Source organism: Pteropus alecto, unplaced genomic scaffold (assembly GCF_000325575.1).
Source record: "Pteropus alecto unplaced genomic scaffold, ASM32557v1 scaffold109, whole genome shotgun sequence".
Taxonomy (NCBI): domain Eukaryota; kingdom Metazoa; phylum Chordata; class Mammalia; order Chiroptera; family Pteropodidae; genus Pteropus; species Pteropus alecto.
In genome coordinates this window covers 8725781-8747023 of record NW_006494608.1, presented here as the reverse complement: position 1 = coordinate 8747023, position 21243 = coordinate 8725781, and the positions used below count along the sequence as shown (strand labels likewise).

Genomic DNA, 21243 nt, shown 5'->3' with positions numbered 1-21243 from the left:
TAAATATGGTAGGTTTACTTGGATTTAATTAATTATTTTCTATCAATTAAACATTTAAATTATTTCTGCTCTGGCATCTAGTTTTATGGATAGTATTACATTGAACATCTCAATTCTGCAAGTCTTTAATTAGTAGGAATTACTTTCTTAGGATAAATTTCCAAAGATGGGGCTACTGGATCAAAAGATGTTTGACTTTTGGTATTGGTCACAAAGTTGTTTTCAGAATTATTGTGTTCTCAAAATGCAGAGCTTTGAGGATATTTATCAGCATGGGACTTTTAAATAACATATCTAAGGATATCTGTTGTCCTGTTACTTTAAAAAAAATTAAATGCTTATATTACAGGAAAATCTTTAAAATATGTCAACCAAATTTATTTTTTAACAATTGTTACCTTTTAAAAATTACTTTAAGTAGCAGCATTAGAAATGAGGATCTTTTTATATATACATAAATTTATTTATTTAAAGTACACAGTACATTGGTTAGACAGAAATGAGGATCTTGGTAGTGTTTCTGCCTTCTTGCATTGCCAGCTTGTCAGTGCCGCAGCTGTATTTTGAATCATGACATTATGCAAAGCATTTGTGACTTATTTACATGCTTAAACTTGCCTGCATTTGCAGGGAAAGTTTTTTTTTTTTATTCCTAACCTTTAGCTGCTCCAAAACATCAAGGTTTTTGCCACACTCTTTAGCAATGTATTCAGAGTTTTATCTAAATTCTTTAGAGTGAATCTTTCTATTCTGGCCACAATTCTTTCATGTTGCTTTAATGATAGTATTGTAGATCAGGAATTTCTAAAACTCCACTTTTTCCTTCTATGTATTTTTTAAGAATTTGAAAGAAATCAATATTAGAAAGTAATCAAAGGCAATTTGATAGTATTTATCTATTTCATGTGCATTTTCCCCTTTGTTCAGCATTTCTGCCTCCAGGAATCCAGGTGGTCAAAATGCTACTATGTATGCAAAAAAGAAATAGAAGGGTGTACAATTGCAATGTGATATCTTTAACAGTGAAAAATAGAAGCAATTTACATATTTAGCAATAAGAAAATTGTTAAATAAGCTATGATACATTCATACAATGAAATAAGCAATTATATATTGCTTATATAGAGAGATAGATATTGACATTGAAAACTGAAAAAGCACACTGAATACATACAGCATATTCTCATTTTAAGAAATTATTAGATATATTTATGGATAGAAAAATGTAGAGGGGGATGGATACACAGCATCTTAATATGGGTATGCCTGGGGTTTGGATGAAGACATGGTCTTTCACTTTCTTAGGTACTTCCTATACTTAAATTTTAAATAGTAAGTATATATTATTTTGAAATTAAGAAACAGATTTCTATTTTAAAAGAATGAGTAAGTGAATTTTTAACATAACAGTATACATATTAGGTGAGTATTGGTTTTCAAAGTACTCAGAACATTTTGGAGACTCTTCCTTTGTAATCTCCTTCAGAATCATTTAACAACATCAGTTTGTGCCTCCTCTCTACTGATTCTAGCTCACTGGGTCCTGCAGCAGCAGCCACTTAGAGCTAAATTGAGAGTTTGTGCAGGGGATGAGAAAAGGGGGTGCAGTATATCAAGAAGCAGTTGATTTTAGAAATATGACTAATTAGAGTGTAACTACATTAAGTCTTAGACCATGAAGAGTACAAATAATACTGAGTTCTAAGAGAAAATTTTGGTAAGGATTATCATGAAATAATTATCTCATTGATGGCTATGGTAAAAATAAGAGTATGGAAGTGAGTCATGTTGTGTGTACACAAGGGGGAAATTAATTACAGTGTGAATTAGCCTCAGAAGTAGGTTCACTACCACATTGATCAATAGGAATTGACCAAATAGGGCTCAGGAGGATTGATATGAGTAAAGAAGTTGAGAAAGTGATGTATAAAAAAGCTTACTGATTCAACCATAGTGAGTGAGTTGTTATTCCCAGTTGTATCAATAGTTGGCCAAGTCATCATCACTTAACCATTACCAGGCCAGAACTGCTGATGTTACTCTAACATAGGCTGCTGCTTATGTTTTTTTATAAGCAAACCTTGGTTAATTGTGAGGTTTCCTATTTCTTTACTGGTATTTCCAAGCCTTCTTTATATCTTGGCACACTGATACATACAGATGCTCCTTAACCTAAAATAGGCTTGCTTCCTGATGAACCCTTTGTAAGTTAACATTGTAAATTGAAAATACACTTAATATACTAACCTACAAACATCATAGTTTAACCTAGCCAGTTTCTAAAAGCATATCACTTTCATATCACCGTAAAGTCGAAAATCTATAAGTTGGGGACTACCTGTAGTGTTGAACATTGAAATATATTCATCCCATTCAAATTGGGGTTCATATAGAGTCAGTGTGTCCTAAGTCCTGTTTAAATTATTTCTACCCCTTTTCTCTACACCTGCGCATAGTGTCCCTAGTGCCACTGAGTGTATTATATAATGTTTAGTCTCTAGTCATAGTTTTTTAATGATAAGGGAAACTATATTTGAACTTGAAGGTGGGAATTTACTTAATTAAACAAAAGTTTTTAATGACACAATCTGGATAGGCTACATCATATCCGCAAGGTGTCTATCTAATATAAAAAGACATTTTATTTATGTATAGCCAGTGAAATAAGTGCTTATAATTTTAAATTGATTAAAAGGAAAAAATACGAGTGGAATTCTCTTTGATGCAACTTTTTTCCCTCCAGACCAGAATCCGTAGAAGCTAGCCCTGTAGTAGTTGAGAAATCCAACAGTTATCCCCACCAGTTATATACCAGCAGCTCGCATCATTCACACAGTTACATTGGTTTGCCCTATGCGGTAAGTATCAAGCATTTCTGTAGAAGAGTATTTTTTATATCTAGAGGTTAAAAGTAGATGTGTGTGGTATTGTGCTTAAAGCTGAATATTTAAAAAGCATACTTGTTTTATACTATCTAAACAATTAGATACATAATTTGTAGTTTAATTTTTTATCACTCTAACTATATTCAAAGATTTAAAATTCTATAAGAGGAATTCCCTAGAAGTTTTATTATCATTACTGTTATTATTTTGCATTTTATCCTATTTATAGTTTGATGTTATAATTCATTCCTTCTTTATAAAAAGACTATAGGTAGAATTGTACTGTTTGCTGTTAATTCTGAATTATATAGTAACAAATAGTAAATTATATAGTTACCATTTATTGAGCACTTATGTGCCAGACTCTGGTAAGCATTTTTACATATATTATCTCAATCTTCAAAATCAACCTCATGTGATAAGTAGAATTTTCATGTCTATTTCATAGCTGAGAAAATGAAAGCTTATCTAAGTTAACTTATTCAGTGTTGTATAGCTGCTTAGAAGCAGAGCTTAGATCGAAGCAGTTGCAGAACTGGACACATTTGTGATATTGAGGTACAGTTATGAGAGATTTTTACCATTTGTACCAGAATAAAAATTACCCAATTAAAAAAATTTCCCATTAATGCTTTATAGTGATACTATATCTTTTATAGTTGTTTGGGTTATTCTTCAGCTTCCACATTCCTGAGATTTTTTACCTGTTCTCACATCTTAACACCTGCTTTTATCTTGAAGATGGGAGTATGTGACCAGAGGCCTGTGAAGATATCTTCTGATTTGGGGTTGAGGGGTGGAGTTTGAGGAAAGTCATTGTGAAGGTGACCAAGATAGTAGATAGACATTTTCACTTATTGCTATCGTTTGATATCTAGCTTCACCAAGTCATTATTTTAAAGCTATTAAGAAAGAAACGGTCCAATTTCATATCTCTTGAATATTCAAATTAAGTCATATCTCTTGAATATTCAAATTAAGGATCGAATTTTAAGCTGCTTAGTTCATATTATTGTTGAAATTATATCATACTGTATTTGTGTTCAATTATCCAGGACCATAATTATGGTGCTCGTCCTCCTCCAACACCTCCAGCTTCCCCTCCTCCATCAGTTCTTATTAGCAAAAATGAAGTAGGCATATTTACCACTCCTAATTTTGATGAAACTTCCAGCGCTACTACAATCAGCACATCTGAGGATGGAAGTTATGGTACTGATGTAACCAGGTGCATATGTGGTTTTACACATGATGATGGATACATGATCTGTTGTGACAAATGCAGGTAAAATATTTCACACCATTAGTTTATTTTTGTTGAATGCTGCTAACCTTTGATTGTTGGGTGTAGGAAAAGATGATTAAAGTCACTTTTGAAGGAATTTATGAATGCATTTTAAAGATTTCTGCTATTATCAATGCAGTCTGTTTTGCTGGTAAAAAAAGTTATTTTAGAGTTGATTAGGATTCTTCATTGCTAATTGAGTAATAGGCAGGCAGTTCTGATCATTATTCATATAGGCTCACATCTCTCTTTTCACTCATTCAGTAATAATATAACTACATGTAGTAAACAAAATAGAAATGAGAGGAGAATTGAGTCCTGTGTGTTTCCTTTGGAATTATTTGTGCTGTATAGTCAACTGTGATTTTCCAATTTGGGGGAAATTATACATTTTGATTGATGTTTGTTTGACCTGACTCTCTCACCTCCTTTTGACTTGAACCTTGCAGCACTCTGGAGTCTCCTTGAACCAGAACCACAGTCTCCCCTCCCCCAACCCTGGTTCAACCACCAAGAAAGGCCTCTTCCCCTAGAGAAGGTGTGATTGGGACAGAAAGTGGGGCTTTGTTTTATTTCTTTCTTTCTTTCTTTCTTTTTCTTTTTTTTTTTTTGGTGGGAGGGAATTGGGGAGGATGGACAGGGAATAGTAGGATTTCAGCCTGAAAGTTACCAAGTCCATCCCCTACATAGTGTGAGAAGCAGAGAATATTTAAGCAGTGCACTATAGGAGGGTAAGAAAGTTTGATAGCTTACAGAATTTCCTGAGTCTGGTCCTTATGGCAAAGCTTCATTATTTGATTTGAAATAGTATAGCATATATCCATAAATATTTTACATTATTTTGTAATATTCCCATTTATTAGATTAATTGATTCAAGGTTGGATGTTATTGATATAAACATGCACCTAGGGTTATATTTCAAAGAGTTGATTTACCTTTGCCAAAAAAAGGGGGAAATTAGTCTTATGTGGCATATGAGATTTGATATTTTTATGAAAAGTAATGTTAATACTTTGAGTTAACAATAATAAAAACATATTGTGGTATCTTTTCAAATTTAAAAATAAATTTCTCATTAGCTGTGACACATCATTACCATGAGCAATCACCTCAGTAAATTTATTCAAGAGGTAAACTTAAAAACTAAAAGAATAACTTCAGGGGTTACTTGTTTTGTTCATTTTTTAACTAGCAAAATCTCAATTCATATAAAATAGCTTTCTCTTAACTGATCTTGTCTGTGATAAATTACATACCATTTGCAATGTTTTTATTTAATGTGTAATCTAAACAGTGTTTTTTGTTTTAATTACAATGATCTATATATAATGTAGAATTATCTCTATTAGAAAATAGTGGAATAGTCCATAGGATTTATACCTATCTACAAATTCTTGAAGGACCAGTTCACAGTTTTTGGATTAGTCAAGGTATTTGCTTCTCATCAACTGCTCTCTTTGTTATGAATCTATTTTTTATTACTCTCTTTTTCTACTGCTTAACCAGTAGTATACTGCAAGGCTTAATCTTTTCTCCTCTATTCTCGTTTGATGTTGCCTCTGTGTAGTTTCATGTACCTATTGCCCATACTCATCTCTTTCAAGTTTTACACCTGGACTTCTGATTATTTGTTCATTTTGTAGTTCTGTTTCTTCTCTTGTCTGCATGACATCATTTCTTACCCCCACAAATTAAACTTAATTTGTTATTCTAACCTTCCTTGTCTGGTGCTCTGCTTTTTTTTTCACCTTTCCCTCCACATCTTTGATATATATTCGATTACCTTCCACATTCTACCAGTTCTTATCCCAGGATTCTCAGTTAAAGAAGTGAAGAACAATAAAATAGTTAATTTAATAGCTTATATATTAGAAGTGGCTAATTATTATATAAAGAATAATTAAGACTTTTTAGAAACAGGCATATATATATATATATTGACTTTAGACCACTAAAGTCTTGGCAATAAAATACAATAATAATACACTTCGAGACGTTTGCCTCAAGCTGGTCCATGTATTCCATGAAAAGTAATTAGAGAATAGAGTAGGTTTAATCTCTAGCTTCATGAGACTTCATCTTCTTTGCCATCATTTCTAGTTCTGTTCTCTTTACCTCGGGTCTGGAATGTTGGGAAAGTCTCTTATTTGTTTTTTTCTACTTCCAGTTTCTTAATTTCTTTGAATTAACACCATATACCATTGAAGAACCTCTAGTTGTTACCTGTTGGCAGAGGAAATCTACACACATCCTGACATTCCAAGTCCTATTAATTTGACTACACTAATCCATGTTTACACCTTTCTGTTTCTCAAAATAAATATTCCTTTTCATATATATTAACCACTTCTGACTGTTGCTCCTCATATGTACCTACTTGAGAAAACATTGCTACATAATATCTTTTCCTAATTTGCCAAACGAGGTTCTATTCAAGTCCATTATCCTCCAGGGTGCCTTTCCCATTAACTCCAAGTGGTATGGACCTCTTTACTTTGTGATTGCTAATAATATTTGTAATATATATCTTTTACAGTTTAAAATTATATTTGCTTTATAAATTTATATATAATACCTATATTTGTCCTCTCGTTTTTACATTTCTATGGTTTTATCTTTCTGAGGACATATTTCTGTGAATTCTTCACAGTACCTTTTATAGTGCTAAACTCAAAGTAGGCACTTTAAGTGATAGTTAAATGAAATATTAAATCTTAATTTAAGGATGATTTTAATATTTTACGTGTTCTACCGTTTTTTTTCTTTTTTAAGTGTTTGGCAACATATTGACTGCATGGGGATTGACAGGCAGCATATTCCTGATACATATCTATGTGAACGTTGTCAGCCTAGGTAAGTCATGCATAGCAATAAGATTGCCAATAATTTTACTGAAGTGATCCTCCATTAATAGAAGTTTATGTATTCTAGTTTAAACAATTAATGGATTGTGGATTACTGTATTTCATCAATTCTAATATACACTTTTCATTTTTGTGTTTTTCTAAACACATCTCTAAAATCAGGAAAAATCTTTCCATTGATAATGTTATGGTTTATAGAGTTTTTTACTTTATTAATGATACATAAAATAATAGTGTGTCTTCTAAGCGATAGCACCTTTTCTCACTGCAATGCAATACGTTAAAGAGAGTTTAACTTAGAAGGCATTGCCTTACTTACAGAATTTTGTAGGTCTGTACTATCTTTTCACCTGTTTGCAGTAATGTGTTTTTTAAAAATCTTTTTATTATGGACATTTCAAACCTATATAAAAATAAAATAGTATAATGAACTCGCATATTCCCACTACCCTTCTTCAACAAGTATTAACAATCTTTTTTCATTTATACTGAAATGTGTTTCTTCTCCCCTTCACATATTATTTTAATGTAAATCCAAGATATATAATTTCATTCATAGGTATCCTTATATGTTTCTATATAAATATTTATGGGCATATATTTCAGTGTATTTATATATTTATAAAAGAATTTACAAAATAACCATAACCATAAAACTTATTATACATGCAACAAAATCTATTATCAGTCAGCCACTATGAAAATATTGATTAGTTGACATGTATCTTTTAAGTCTCCAGTAATCTAAACTTACTCCCCTTACTTCCTTTTGCAGTGTAGTTTTTAAAGGAACTGAACTGATTATCCCGATGAGTTTGCCAATTGAATTATCATGGTTTAACAAGTTTCTCTGTCCTCTATATTTCTGTAAATAGGTATATGATAAGATTTCAGTTTCTTTTATTTTTCTTTGTGAGACCATTTGTTTCATAGACTGTTCTATCAGGTAACACACAATACCTGGTTGTCTCTATGATGAACCCATTGATAGTTGTTCTTTAGATCCATTAATTTATTAGGAGTTTCAGATTAGTGACATGTTAATTCTGCTGCTCATCGCTTATTAGCTGGAATATTTTTATAGAAAAACATGTCGCCATATTAACTGTTCAGTTCTCTTAAGGTATATTTCAAGGAGGAAAGGCAGGATATATATTTGTGGATTCTTAGCCTCTATTTACCAGTTTTCAGAATAAGAAAAAGAAATTTTAAATATCATTATGAACTCAGGGACTTAAACATATTGGATGTCAGTATATTATAGTTACTATCTTTATCGATGTTTAAATATTGTCCCATTTTTGGTCAATGGGAACTTCTTGAAGTTGGCTTTCTAGTCCTTTTGACAATACCCTTGATAGTTTTTGTGCTGTCTGATAAAATAAGAGCTTATCTTATAGTTCTATGTCTCAAACTCAGAATTGGTTTTTAGGGCCAGAATCTCAGCTAGTCATGCCCCTTCCTACTGAATTGATCTTTTTAGTGGACAAAGCTAGGAAATATTTTTTTGTCTATTTGTTTATTTTTAAGATAAAATACATGAGTTTATACTGATAAATATAATTTAAAATTAGGAATACAAGGAATAGAAATAAATTTCACTTAACTTTTTTTTATTGAGGTAAAATTTTACTGTATAAATATGTTTCAGGTGTACAACATTATAATTTGACAGCTGTATGCCATTTAACCATTTCTGTGTTCCATTTATAGCTCCTTTTATCCTAGTTCTCAACAACAGTGTAATTAGAATATCGCAATTACTCAATTGTTTAATCCCATAGAAGGACACAGCAATCTCTACAGTAACAATATGTACATTAGCACCAACAATATGATTATGCAAAGCAATTTAGAACTTTTTCTTTCTTTGGTTTCCGCAAGGGATGTAAGTTAATTTATTGTGTTTAAAGTCCCTTGAAAGAATTTTACCGTTTGGTTATAAGATTAACTGGATACACACTTATGTTGATTAGGTTATTTAATTTTTGATTTTTGAAAATTAAACCTTTGTTATTTTTGATGTTTGAAAATTAAACCTTTGTTGTAGATTCACATGCATTTGTGAAATAACAGAGATCCTGTGTATCCTTTACCCAATTTATCTCAGTGGTAACAGCTTTCAAAACTATTAATACAGTATCACAACCAGGATATTGACATTGACATAATCAAGATTCAAAACATTTTCATCACAAGGATCTCTTGTGTTGCCTTTAATAACCATGTCCACCTCTCACCTCCTATCCATCCCGTCTCTGACCTTTGGCAACTGTTTATCTATACTCCATTCCTATAATTTGTCATTTCAAGAATGTTATATAAATGGAATCATACAGTATGTGAACTTTTTTGAATTGACTTTTTTTACTCAGTGTAATTCCCTGAAGAGCCATCCAATTTGTTGCATATATCAGTATTTTATTCTTTTTTATTGCTGAGTAGTGTTCTGTGGTATATATGTACCACAGTTTGTTTAACCATTCACTCATTGAAGGACATTTGGGTTACTTCCACTTTTTGACTATTACAAATGAAGTCGATATGAACATTTGTGTATAGTTTTTGAACCTAAGTTTTCTCTGGGATAAATACCCAAGAATGCAATTGCGTGGTCATATCGTAGTTGCATCTTCAGTTTTATAAGAAATAAACTATTGTACAGAGTAGTTGTACCATTTTACATTCCAAAAATGTATGAGTAATACTGTTATTTTTTATTTTTAAGGATTTCATTTTATACTTTATTTTTTATAATTATATGTTTGTGTAATTATGTAAGAAGTAATCCTGTAATTCTGAAGTCAAATATTTAAAATAAGGTATATTCATGTAAGTCTAACTTCTATCCCAGAAATAATTTTTTAAAAATTGATTATTCCTTCCATTGTTTTCTCACTAGAAACAGATATATGTGTATTTGTATTCCCCCTTAAGCAGTAGTATGTAGAGTTTTTGCCATATTCCTTTTTTTTCTTAAAAATATATGCTGAAGATCACTTCATAGTAGTTTATAGGGATTGACTCATTTCTCTCTATAGTTTCAAGGTGCTCCATCTCTTTCATGTACTGTAGTTTGTTCACACAGTCTCCTTTGAATGGACATTTGAGTTGTTTCCAGTCTTTTATAATTACAAATAGAAATGTGAATGTTCAGTAAAGGGGTAAATGTAAATGTAAAATTTTGTCAGATATCACCAAGTTCTCCTCTAGTAGGAGCTGTACAGTTTTGAATTCCCACCAATAATGGATAAGCATGCCTATTTTCCCAAGTGGCAGACTTGGATTTTTAACAGTTTAACTAGGTGAGTGAGGCTTTTCTATGTGATTTGTTTCCCTTTATGATAGCAACTAGCCATTTGCCAAATAGTTCTTGATGGGGTAAGTATCTGTTGATGAATTCAATAAGAATTGGTTAAAAACTGACCATTTGGGAGCAGTCAATTGTGCGATATCTGCTTATCATTCATTGATTACCAGGATAGTTATCAGTGATGCTGTAGGATACTTACATATCCTAGTAGACATTAAGGTAAGTCTGTTACTGAGTTGTAGGCATTTCAGTCTAGAGCTCTTATTCTCCCACCTAGTGTTATTTGACCTCTAGACTAATAAGTTAGGCAGTGAAACACTGAAGTGGGGGTCAGGGTGGGAAGAAGTAAAACAATTACTATGGATGATACTTGATGAGTGGAGGCTGAGGGAGGTTAATGATATACTTCATTGTTAAATGTTTAGTGTTTATTATTTCAAAGTGGAAATAATTTTAGGCAATTGGTACAATGCAAATAGATTCTCATTTAGTGTTGTACATTATTTAAAGACATTTTATTTGTGATTTTAGTTATGTTAACATTTTTTTTCCAGACTTTTTACTTTAAATATTCTATTTGAAAAAAAATGTACTAATTTCCTGAGTAATTAGTCACTTAACTGGCATTTACTGCTAATGATGCTAAATCAAATCTAAACTGTAAGGCAAGGGATAGTATATATATTTTATATTGTTGGATTTTCAATGAGAACATTAGAGAAATTATAAATTTTATCACTTAAATCTGCTTTATATCTAAATTTATGAAAATCTGATAAATAATCATGTTAATATTTTAATGTAGGAGTTTGGATAAAGAGAGAGCGGTGCTACTACAACGCCGGAAAAGGGAAAATATGTCAGGTGAGTGAAAAAGATCTATACTAAATTAAGATTAGTGTGATTGAGAATAACTGACCTGCATAATTTTAGTTGTACATAAACACTTTACTGATGAATGTTGATCGTATATATAATTTACAATCTCAGATACAGATTTTAAATACTCTTTTTTTTTTTTACAGATTATAGAATAAGAAAGTAGGAAATAGGAAACTAGAGGGAAATAAAAATTGTAAATCATCCATATTTTCCTACACATAGGTAACTTATTGGTTTCAAGATGTTAAATATGTTTGCTCTTCAGAAAGATGGGGATCATTTGGAATAGTATTTCTTTCATTTTTAGGACTAGAATTTAGAAGTATAACATTTGCTACAGTTTTCATTTTGGTTTAAAACATGTTGATACCAATATAGCTGGTTTTGAGTAATCATAGTGTATTAAACTATTCCTGTGCAATGCACATCTGGGTGGTTTCTAGTATTTTTATTTTGTTTTTATTACAAATAGTACCTTCAACAAAACCCACTTGGATAAGTTTTTTTTGTACTTTTGCCATTTTATCTATGGATAGATCCCTAGAAATGGGATTGTTAGGTGAAAGGGTAAGTGCATATAGAATTTTGCTAGACCTGGCTACCCTTTGGAGGGAATTTTGAATTTCTACTGGCAGTGTATGCAAGTGCCTGTTTCCCACAGTCACACCATTTGAATGTGCTAACTTCTGTGTCCTTCTAGTTTAATGAACTGATATTTATAGTTTGCATTTAAATGTATCTTACTATGAGAGAGGTGAGGAAGTGAAAAAAATTTATTTTTCAGAAATATGTAGCTATAATAGTTTCTTGTGTAGAATACTGTTTTATTATTTGCAGTAGAAGTATTACACATGCAGCAATTTTTATTTTGCCTTTGAAGATGGTGATACCAGTGCAACTGAGAGTGGCGATGAGGTTCCTGTGGAATTATATACTGCATTTCAGCATACTCCAACATCAATTACTTTAACTGCTGCTTCAAGAGTTTCCAAGGTTAACGATAAGAGAAGGAAAAAAAGTGGGGAGAAAGAACAAAACATTTCAAAATGTAAAAAAGTAAGTTTTTTATAAAAAGTAAGTTTTCCTTTTTTTTTTAGATGAGTAGGTAGGAAGTGATGGGAGCTGGGTCTTACAGTAATTACTATAATATTTTTTATACCTATTCAATTTTTATCAAATATCTTTCCATGATTATAATATTGAGGACACAGAAAATTTAGAATTTTTCTTAGCATTGCATCATAAAATATTTTTATGTTCTTATGTAGTGTGCATTCTATTTTTAATAGAATAGTATGCTATTCTAATTAAACATTCTCCTAGTTCTGGTGATACTGGTTAGTACCAAACTCTTTGTAATTATGAGACTTCAGTAAAAACCTTCAGTGAACCAATTGATTCTTAAATATTGATTATATCCAGTTTAAAAAAAACTCAGAATTCCATTTTATTTCAGGCCTTTCGTGAAGGATCTAGGAAATCATCAAGAGTTAAGGTAAATACATTAAATTTCAGCACTTATTATCAATTGTCAATTATTCAGGAGCTTACTAAATGGTTGGTCATTTGTAATCTTTGCTTTCTTCATTGTGTGCATTCCATTGCTTATTATCTTTATTAGAAGTGGGACCATAGAGAATTCTAATAGGATTAATATACCACTCTTAGAATTGATTATGTTAAAATATTAAGCAAAAGGAGGTATATAAGCAATTTCTAATATTAAAATTTTAGGTAATCTGAATTTCAGTTATCATTGCATTCCATTTCTCCATTACCACTTAGTGTTAGTGTACTAGACATGTGAATGCAAAATCACATTGGAAATTTGAAAATTTGCTCTTTTGCAAAGTTGGGATTCTAGTCATTTAGTCAAGGCTGTCATTATAAACTACTATAAAATCACCCGTAGATTCACCGTGTAAGTACAAAATAATCACTTGTAACTTGAATTAATTAGAATACATCCTCAATTTTGTAGATGCTAAGATTACTGAGAGAAGCAAGGTTCCCCAGCTCTGCCTCCCCCTAATAGATTATAGAGGTTAGCCATATAATGTTACTGTGTAGGTTTTTAAATAAGATAGTAAAGGATAATGGTTTTTCAAGTTGTCACATAATAAAATAGGATGTGGAGAGCATGTTACAGTGTATCTGTTGTCCTTGTGATATAAAGCATAATAATTATTCATTATCCCACTATCTTGGAAAACAAATCATTAAACAGTTGTCCAATGATTATTCTTGTGTACTTTTGTAATTCTTTCTCAAAAATGTTAATGTATGGTGTCACTCAGCATACTTTAAGTCCAAAGTTTTATAAAATATTCTTTATATGTTAAAGTGTCAATTTTATACTTACTATGTTAAACTTAGATTTCTGGTATTTCTGACAGAATAAAGAGGTCTACAAAAGTTTTGGATTAAGCTATTGGAACCATTGATGCTCAAGCAGTTTTCCTTTCTTCCCAGTTTATCTAGTCACTTCAATAGCAGGCTTAATGAGGAAGGAACATGTTTTACTTAACTGAAATATTTTCATTTATTATGTAAAGTTGTGACTGAGGAAGTAAGATTTTTAAAATTCTTTGTGCATCATTTAAAAATCTTTTCCTTAATTTGAAGATATTTCTCTATAAGATCATTACAATTTCAGTAAATCTGTAGTATAAGGTTCAAGACATATAGAATAGCTGTGTTAGAGATATACCAGGTCAGTAGAGGGTTTTGAGGTAGGGGGGCAGGGACAAAACAAAGAAAATTTTGAAAACAATAGATTTCTTTTAAAAAGCTGGGGAAAGCCTTAATATATACCGTCTCATATTTACATAAAATGTTCTTTATCAAGTGGTCATTATAATGTAGAAGATGCAACAACATAAAATATCATTTAGGAAATTAAACCTACCCCCATCAAATAGTTGAGCAACTTACTATACAGTTGACCCTTGAACAATGCCATGGTTAGGGGCGCTGACCCCCTGCACAGTCAAAAATTTGAGAATGACTTTTGACTCCCCCAAAACTTAAGTTGTTTCTTGGTGTCCAAGAAGGATTGTTTCCAGGACCCACCACAGATATCAAGTCCCCTATATAAAACAGCGGAAATCAATATATATAGTCGGTCCTCCGCATTCTCAGACTCCTAACTGCAGATTGAAAACAGTACAGGTATATATTGAAAAAAAATCCACATATAAGTGGACTCATGCAGTTCATACCTGTGTTGTTTGTTCAACTATAGTTTGTTTCATTTTAGAAAGGAATGATAGTTTTCATAGTAATGATTAGTTACTTATATAGAAGGTCGACTGATGGTAAATTTTAGTGTTTCTGTAGACATGTACATGTTTAACAAGATATATAAGGATCTTTATGAAATCTATGTGATATAAAAATTTCAGAGTTACGTTAGGTGTACATATTATAGGAAAAAAATCTGTTTTCTCGTTAAGGTGTTTAATATTGTAGAAAAAACAGTTTTTACAACTAAATTGAAATTTCACATGTTAAATCCATTATAAATTTGAATTATACTAATGATAAGACACAATATATGTTCTTGTTATCTGCTTTAATTGATATTCATCCTGAGATTGCAAATAAGAATTGATTATGGCAGTTTAGGTTTTAATACATTTTTTTAAATGTGTGGTAAATGTGCCTTCCTATAAATTGCATTCCAGTGAAAATAGTTCTCCCTTTTGTTTTGTAACATTAAGAAGAGAGGTGGTAATGTTTTACTACTTAGTATGTAGCATTCTTAACAGATTATAATAGGGGCTTAAGCACTTAAACTTGAGGGTCCTTGCCCTCATTATGACGTTTGAATTTAGACTATGGACCATTTGGGTACTTTCACATTCTATGAAACATTTTATTCTCATGTCAAATTTATTGTGTGAACAATTATACTAAATTAAGATATCAAAGTACATTTTTGTTATAAAACATGTTAACATTTTAGTATTATGTTTAAAATAAGTTTATACTTAATATGCATTATGTGTAGTTTATATAATAATTACACATTTATTTTGATTAAATAGAACTGTGAGTACAGAATAGATATTGACAGTCTCTAAAATTTTCATATGCTTTTTTTGACCATTAGATGACAATAACTTGAAACCTTTGGGTAGTTGCAATTTTATTGATAGCCTCCATTTGGCCACAGTAGTGGCAGTGAAGCTTGAATTCTTTTCCAGCTTAACTCAGTTTCTTTGTTTTGCAACTCACATTTGTGTGGCTTGCAGTATAAAAATGGAGCAATCTGCTCATTTATGGTCTTCTTTTCATTAGGATCAACTTAGCCTAACATTTCTAGTTTATTTTATATTCTTTTATGTATAGACTGTCATTGATTGTGTATGTGTATTTAAATACTTTGAGTCCAGATATTAATGCTTCATTTGCTGTGATTTTAGGGTTCAGCTCCCGAGATTGATCCTTCATCTGATGGTTCAAATTTTGGATGGGAGACAAAAATCAAAGCATGGATGGATCGATATGAAGAGGCAAATAATAACCAGTATAGTGAGGGTGTTCAGAGGGAGGCACAAAGAATAGCTCTGAGATTAGGCAATGGAAATGACAAAAAAGAGATAAATAAATCAGATTTGAATACCAACAATTTGCTCTTCAAACCTCCTGTAGAGGTAAATATATCATTTGGCAAAAAGTTACAAAACAGAAACCTTTTTCTACTATTAAGTAGTTAGACTGAAAAAGCAGTGAAGTTTAATTAATCTCAATTTTTCTGATTTTAGAGCCATATACAAAAAAATAAGAAAATTCTGAAATCCGCAAAAGATTTGCCTCCTGATGCACTTATCATTGAATACAGAGGGAAGTTTATGCTAAGAGAACAATTTGAAGCAAATGGATATTTCTTTAAGAGGTATGGTATATTCATTTATTTTCCCATGCTTTTTATAGTTATGTATTGAATTTTTGGCTCTTTTACCAAGATGTATTTATACGTATTTTGTTTTCCTAAGTGATAATTTTAGTATTTAAAACTATAGTGTAGATGAACAGTGACTAATGATAACTTCTAAACTATAATAAATTATAACAACATTAAAAATGCAGATATATTCCTCAGTCTCTTACCCATTTCTATTTTACTGACACTCCTAAAACAATGTACTTCAAAGATAAACTGCAGCAATATAGGTGGATGTTAATTAAAAACTCTGATTACCAGAGATTATAAGGAATGCTTTCCATCTAGGACCTTTCCTAATTCCTTGTGACATGATTGCTAGAACTTGAAAAAACCATTGCTGACTGTCACAGGCAAAACCTTTCCTCTTTACTAGATGATGTTAGATTTGGTCTTACATTATTGCCACAGCTTTGAACTCCCACTTTAATGGTATGGAATGGCTTGGAGGCCTCTGATATGGTTTGTGATTTTGGGAGGGAATTGATATGATCTTATGATAGCCATTGCTTCCCTGAGGTCAGAAGTATGTTTGTATCTCTAGGGAGATAACAGTCTCGGTCTTTATACTATAACTTTACTATATAATTTAAAAATATTTCTAGTTTATAACTTGAGTTTTCATTTAAGATATGAAAGATATATAAGAATCCTTCCCTTTTATATAGCAGATTTGATTTGAAATAGTGCTATAAGCTATAAATCAAACACCTAATTGAAGTAGGAGATAGGGACTTTAAAGATATCCAATTATAAATCCTTCTGTAAAGGCAATAGCCACTCCCTTTTTAACTTTCAGCATAAATTTGAATTTCCACCTTCAATTAATTACCTTTGATTTATGTAAGGTCATGGGAAAAGGTAAAAATATTAATTAGTAATGAACTAGGCTAGTGGTTAAGAATGGGTTCTGGTATCACACCGCTTTATATTATCTTTGCTTCACTACTTATTGTGAGTCTTAGAAGTTTCTTAAACTCAAAATGTTAATAATTTATAATGTTTTTCTTTCTTTGTAGACCATACCCTTTTGTTTTATTCTATTCTAAATTTCATGGGCTAGAAATGTGTGTTGATGCAAGGACTTTTGGGAATGAGGCTCGATTCATCAGGCGTTCTTGTACACCCAATGCAGAGGTAAACTTAATATAAAGAAATCTTTTTGGGAGGCATGGGTTGGAGGTATATGAAATCTTATTAACCACAGAAATCTGGTAGCCTAAAACACTTTTTAAACTGTTCATGCATTTTATACTTCCCAGAATCTTTCAGCTGTGAAAATTTAGGTGTTGTTAGCTGAGGTTTTAAAAATTACTTTGCACATTGAAGAAGTTGCGATGTTTCTTGTAAGAGAAAATATTGAACTTCTGTTTATCCTAGAAGCTCTATATATGGGCCAAATAAATATTTTGACTTGATCAAGGTAGATGACAATGCTGAAAGCCAAAATAAATTTTGTAGGTGCTACTATAAAACTTTGTATAAAATTGTGCTTTAATGTGGAGTATAAAATAATAGTTCTGGGTTTTTTTATATGGAAAAATACACATTTTTAATTTTATAATTATATAATGTTAGTTAAGAGTGTAGGTTTGAAGTCAGACTTACTACTAGATTCATGTCATCTGTTTGACTGTCTAGCTTTATAACCTTGTCTGTAATTTAGTTTTTCTATAAAAATGTGTTATAAGGACTAAAAGAGTTAATATATGTAAAGTGCCTAGAAGAACAGTGTCTGTCATAGAAAATTATCGTGTTAACTGTACCATTACTGCATTTCATCAAATTGAAGATGCCACTCCCAATTTCAGAAATGCTAAAAGGTAAAAAAATATGCATCATAGAATTGATGAAAAACAATATTTTCTTTTTAATGCTACATAGTGAGCTATAGAGCTTGCATCAAGCTTGTGCTGAGGGACCCCTTTCCCAGTTGATAAGCACTGATTTATTGTTACAAGTCTTGTAATTAATGGTTTATTTTCCATGTTGTATTTGTGAATTACTTTAAAAGGAATAGTTTTCAAAATTGTCAGATGAGTGCCTCTAAAGGAAGAAAATAATTCATAGATATATAAAATTATTCTTTAACAGGTGAGGCATGAAATCGAAGATGGAACTATACATCTTTACATTTATTCTATACAAAATATTCCAAAAGGAACTGAAATTACTATTGCCTTTGATTTTGACTATGGGAATTGGTAAGTTGAAATCTGCAAATATGATATCTGTTGTTTCAAAAATAGTTCCTTAATGTTCTCAAAAAAATTTAGATGATATTATTACTTTTATAGCATTTTATTTTTATTTATTATGAGGCAATTAAAAGTACTTGAAAACAGGCATTTTGGTATCAGCTTCCAATACAGCAATGTTGCTGTTTTTTCCCAGACTTTCCTTAATTACTATTATAATGTAAATGCTAATAATAATTATCGTTAGTAATCTGAATTCAGCCATACAACACTTGACCTTGTTTATGTGAAAATTTTTCCCTTTTCCTTCTTGTATTTTCTAGTGTAGTTGGTATACAATATTATATTAGTTATATTAGTTTCATATGTACAATATAGTGATTCAACATTGTTATACCTTACAGTGTGATCACCCTACTAATTCTAGTAATCATCTGTCATCATGCAAACATCACAATATTATTGACTATATTCCCCTTCAGTTTTTCACCCATCCTATCCCCCCTCCCTTCTGGCAACCATCCCTTTGGTCTCTAAGAGTCTGTTTTTGTTTTTTGTCTGTTCATTTTGTTCTTTTAGATTCTACATATAAGCGAAACCATATGGCATTTGTCTTTCTCTGACTTTTTCCACTTAGCATAATACCTTCTAGGTCCATCCATGTTGGTCACAAGTGGCAAGATTTCATTCTTTTTTATTACTGCATAATATAGTGTGTAATGTGTGTGTATGTATTTATACCACATCTTTATCCATTCATCTATCAAGGGACACCTGAGGCGGGTGGGGGGAGGAGATAGAGAGTGTGTGTGTGTGTGTGTGTGTGTGTTTATACCACATCTTTTTTACCACTTACCTATTGATGACTACCTAGGTTATCTCCATATCTTGGCTATTGTAAATAATGCTGCAGTGAACATAGGGGTGCATATATCTTTTCAAATTAGTATTTTTGTTTTCCTTGGGTACACACTCAGAAGTGGAGTTGCTGGATTGTATGGTAGATCTATTTTTAGTTTTTTGAGGACTCTCCATCCTGTTTTCCATGGTGACGACACCATTTTACAGTTACACCAGCAGTGCACAGGGTTTCCCTTTTCTCCAGGTCCTCTCCAGCACATTATTTGTTGACTTTTTAATAGTAACCTTTCTTATTGGTGTGGGTAGTAGTAGCATATTGTGGTTTTGATTTGCATTTCCTTAATGATTAATGATGTTGAGTACCTTTTCATGTGTCTGTTGCCCATCTGCATGTCTTTAGAGAAATACCTTTTCATGGCCTCTGCCCATTTTTTGATCAGATTGTTTATTGTTGTTATTGGGTTGTATGAATTCTTTTATACAACCATTTATCAGATATATCATTTGCAGATATCTTCTCCCATTCAGTAAGTTTCCTTTACTGTGTAGAAGCTTTATAGTTTGATGAAGTTCCACTTGTTTATTGTTGCTTTTGTATCCCTTGCTTGAGGAGACATATCCAAAAAGATGCTACTGAAACTGATGACACATAATTTACTACCTATATTTTCTTCTAGGAGTTTTATGATTTCAGGCCTTACATTTAAGTCTTTAATGCATTTTTAGTTTATTTTTGTATATTGTGTAAGAGGGTGGTCGAGTTTCATTTTGCATGTATCTGTCCAGTTTTCCTAACACCACTTGAAGAAACTCATTTCTCCATTGTATATTCTTCCCTCCTTTGTCATAGATTAGTTGACCATCCTTCTCGTTTTATAGGGTATACAATTTTAGTCTTACAATTAATTTGGTTAATCTATATGAATGGATAATTTCACTTTTTGCCTCTCAAAACAAATTGTGCCAAATTTTCTTTGCAGTATAAATTAAAAGAATTTGTTGGAGATCTTGCAAAGAAACTCTGAAAACTATTGTTCTGAAACACTAGGGGGGAAAAATTCATTCCTGAGTATAGAAACTTGAATTTCAATTTTTAAAATTTAATGTAAAAAATATAATAATATAAAAAGTACATGTGCCTACTTCCCAAATTAAGAAATGAAACATTATCCATTGAAACCCCATCTGTTTAGCAGACAGATAGCATCTCTTTTCCCACTTTTGCCAAAGATAACTGCCATCTTTAATTTGGTGTATTTCACATAGTATTTAGTATTTTGTATATTTTTAATTATAGGTAAATTATAATCTTTATTTTTTTCACCTTTTTTCATTCATTACTTTTGTGATTCAGTTTATGTGCAGCTCTAGTTCATTTCTTTGCACCGTTGATGGTATTTATTCATTCTACTCTTGGTGAACCTTTACCAAAAAGGCTCCTATGGCTTTTTGAACATGTCTGCATGTATACATATTCTCTCCATGGTAGGGGACTTAAGGGTAGAATTGCTGGGTTCTAGAATATGCACAGCCTCAGTTTTTACTAGATATGGGAGAATGCCCAGTTTGTTCCAACAGTTTTACTTCTTTGCTCCACTTACTATACTACTTTAAAAATTGATGCTAATCCATAATTACATTATCCTTGATCATTTTGTGACCCCAAGGATCTTTTTATATATTTATTCGTGACTTGGCTTTCATGTTTTATGAATTGCCTGATCATCTGTTCATTTTTCTGCTGGATAGTCTCACGTCTTCTGATTTTTTTGGGTGGTAGAGCATTCTTTACTTAGTAGTCTTGGATTATAAGCATTTCAGTTCATTTCCTCCTGTTCTGTATTTTATTTTTTGAATTTTGTGTGGTAATCTATTTAAATGCATAAGTTTTTAATATTCACTGCATTTTCTATCAGTGAAAATCCCCTTCTTTCATTATGTATTTCTATTTGATTGTTGGCATCAGATTTATAATCATAATTTGTTTCCTTTTAAGTGCAGTTTTC

General features: G+C 31.4%; 1 protein-coding gene across 5 annotated transcripts in view; it reads left to right on the top strand.

The window, feature by feature from the left end:
- KMT2E (lysine methyltransferase 2E) overlaps positions 1 to 21243 on the top strand; it is a 79167-nt gene that overhangs the window by 36676 nt on the left and 21248 nt on the right. For 3 of the 5 annotated variants that reach the window (XM_006925382.2, XM_006925383.3, XM_006925384.3), the window contains 10 exons: positions 2744 to 2858; positions 3941 to 4170; positions 6944 to 7024; positions 11154 to 11212; positions 12111 to 12286; positions 12687 to 12725; positions 15658 to 15888; positions 16000 to 16130; positions 17198 to 17315; positions 18273 to 18382. In XM_006925382.2, coding sequence (XP_006925444.1) covers positions 2744 to 2858; positions 3941 to 4170; positions 6944 to 7024; positions 11154 to 11212; positions 12111 to 12286; positions 12687 to 12725; positions 15658 to 15888; positions 16000 to 16130; positions 17198 to 17315; positions 18273 to 18382 — 1290 coding nt within the window. Of the gene's footprint in view, positions 1 to 2743; positions 2859 to 3940; positions 4171 to 4619; positions 4709 to 5520; positions 5602 to 6943; positions 7025 to 11153; positions 11213 to 12110; positions 12287 to 12686; positions 12726 to 15657; positions 15889 to 15999; positions 16131 to 17197; positions 17316 to 18272; positions 18383 to 21243 lie in introns of those variants that run through there. The other 2 variants (XM_015599498.2, XM_006925386.3) reach the window with 2 other exon arrangements.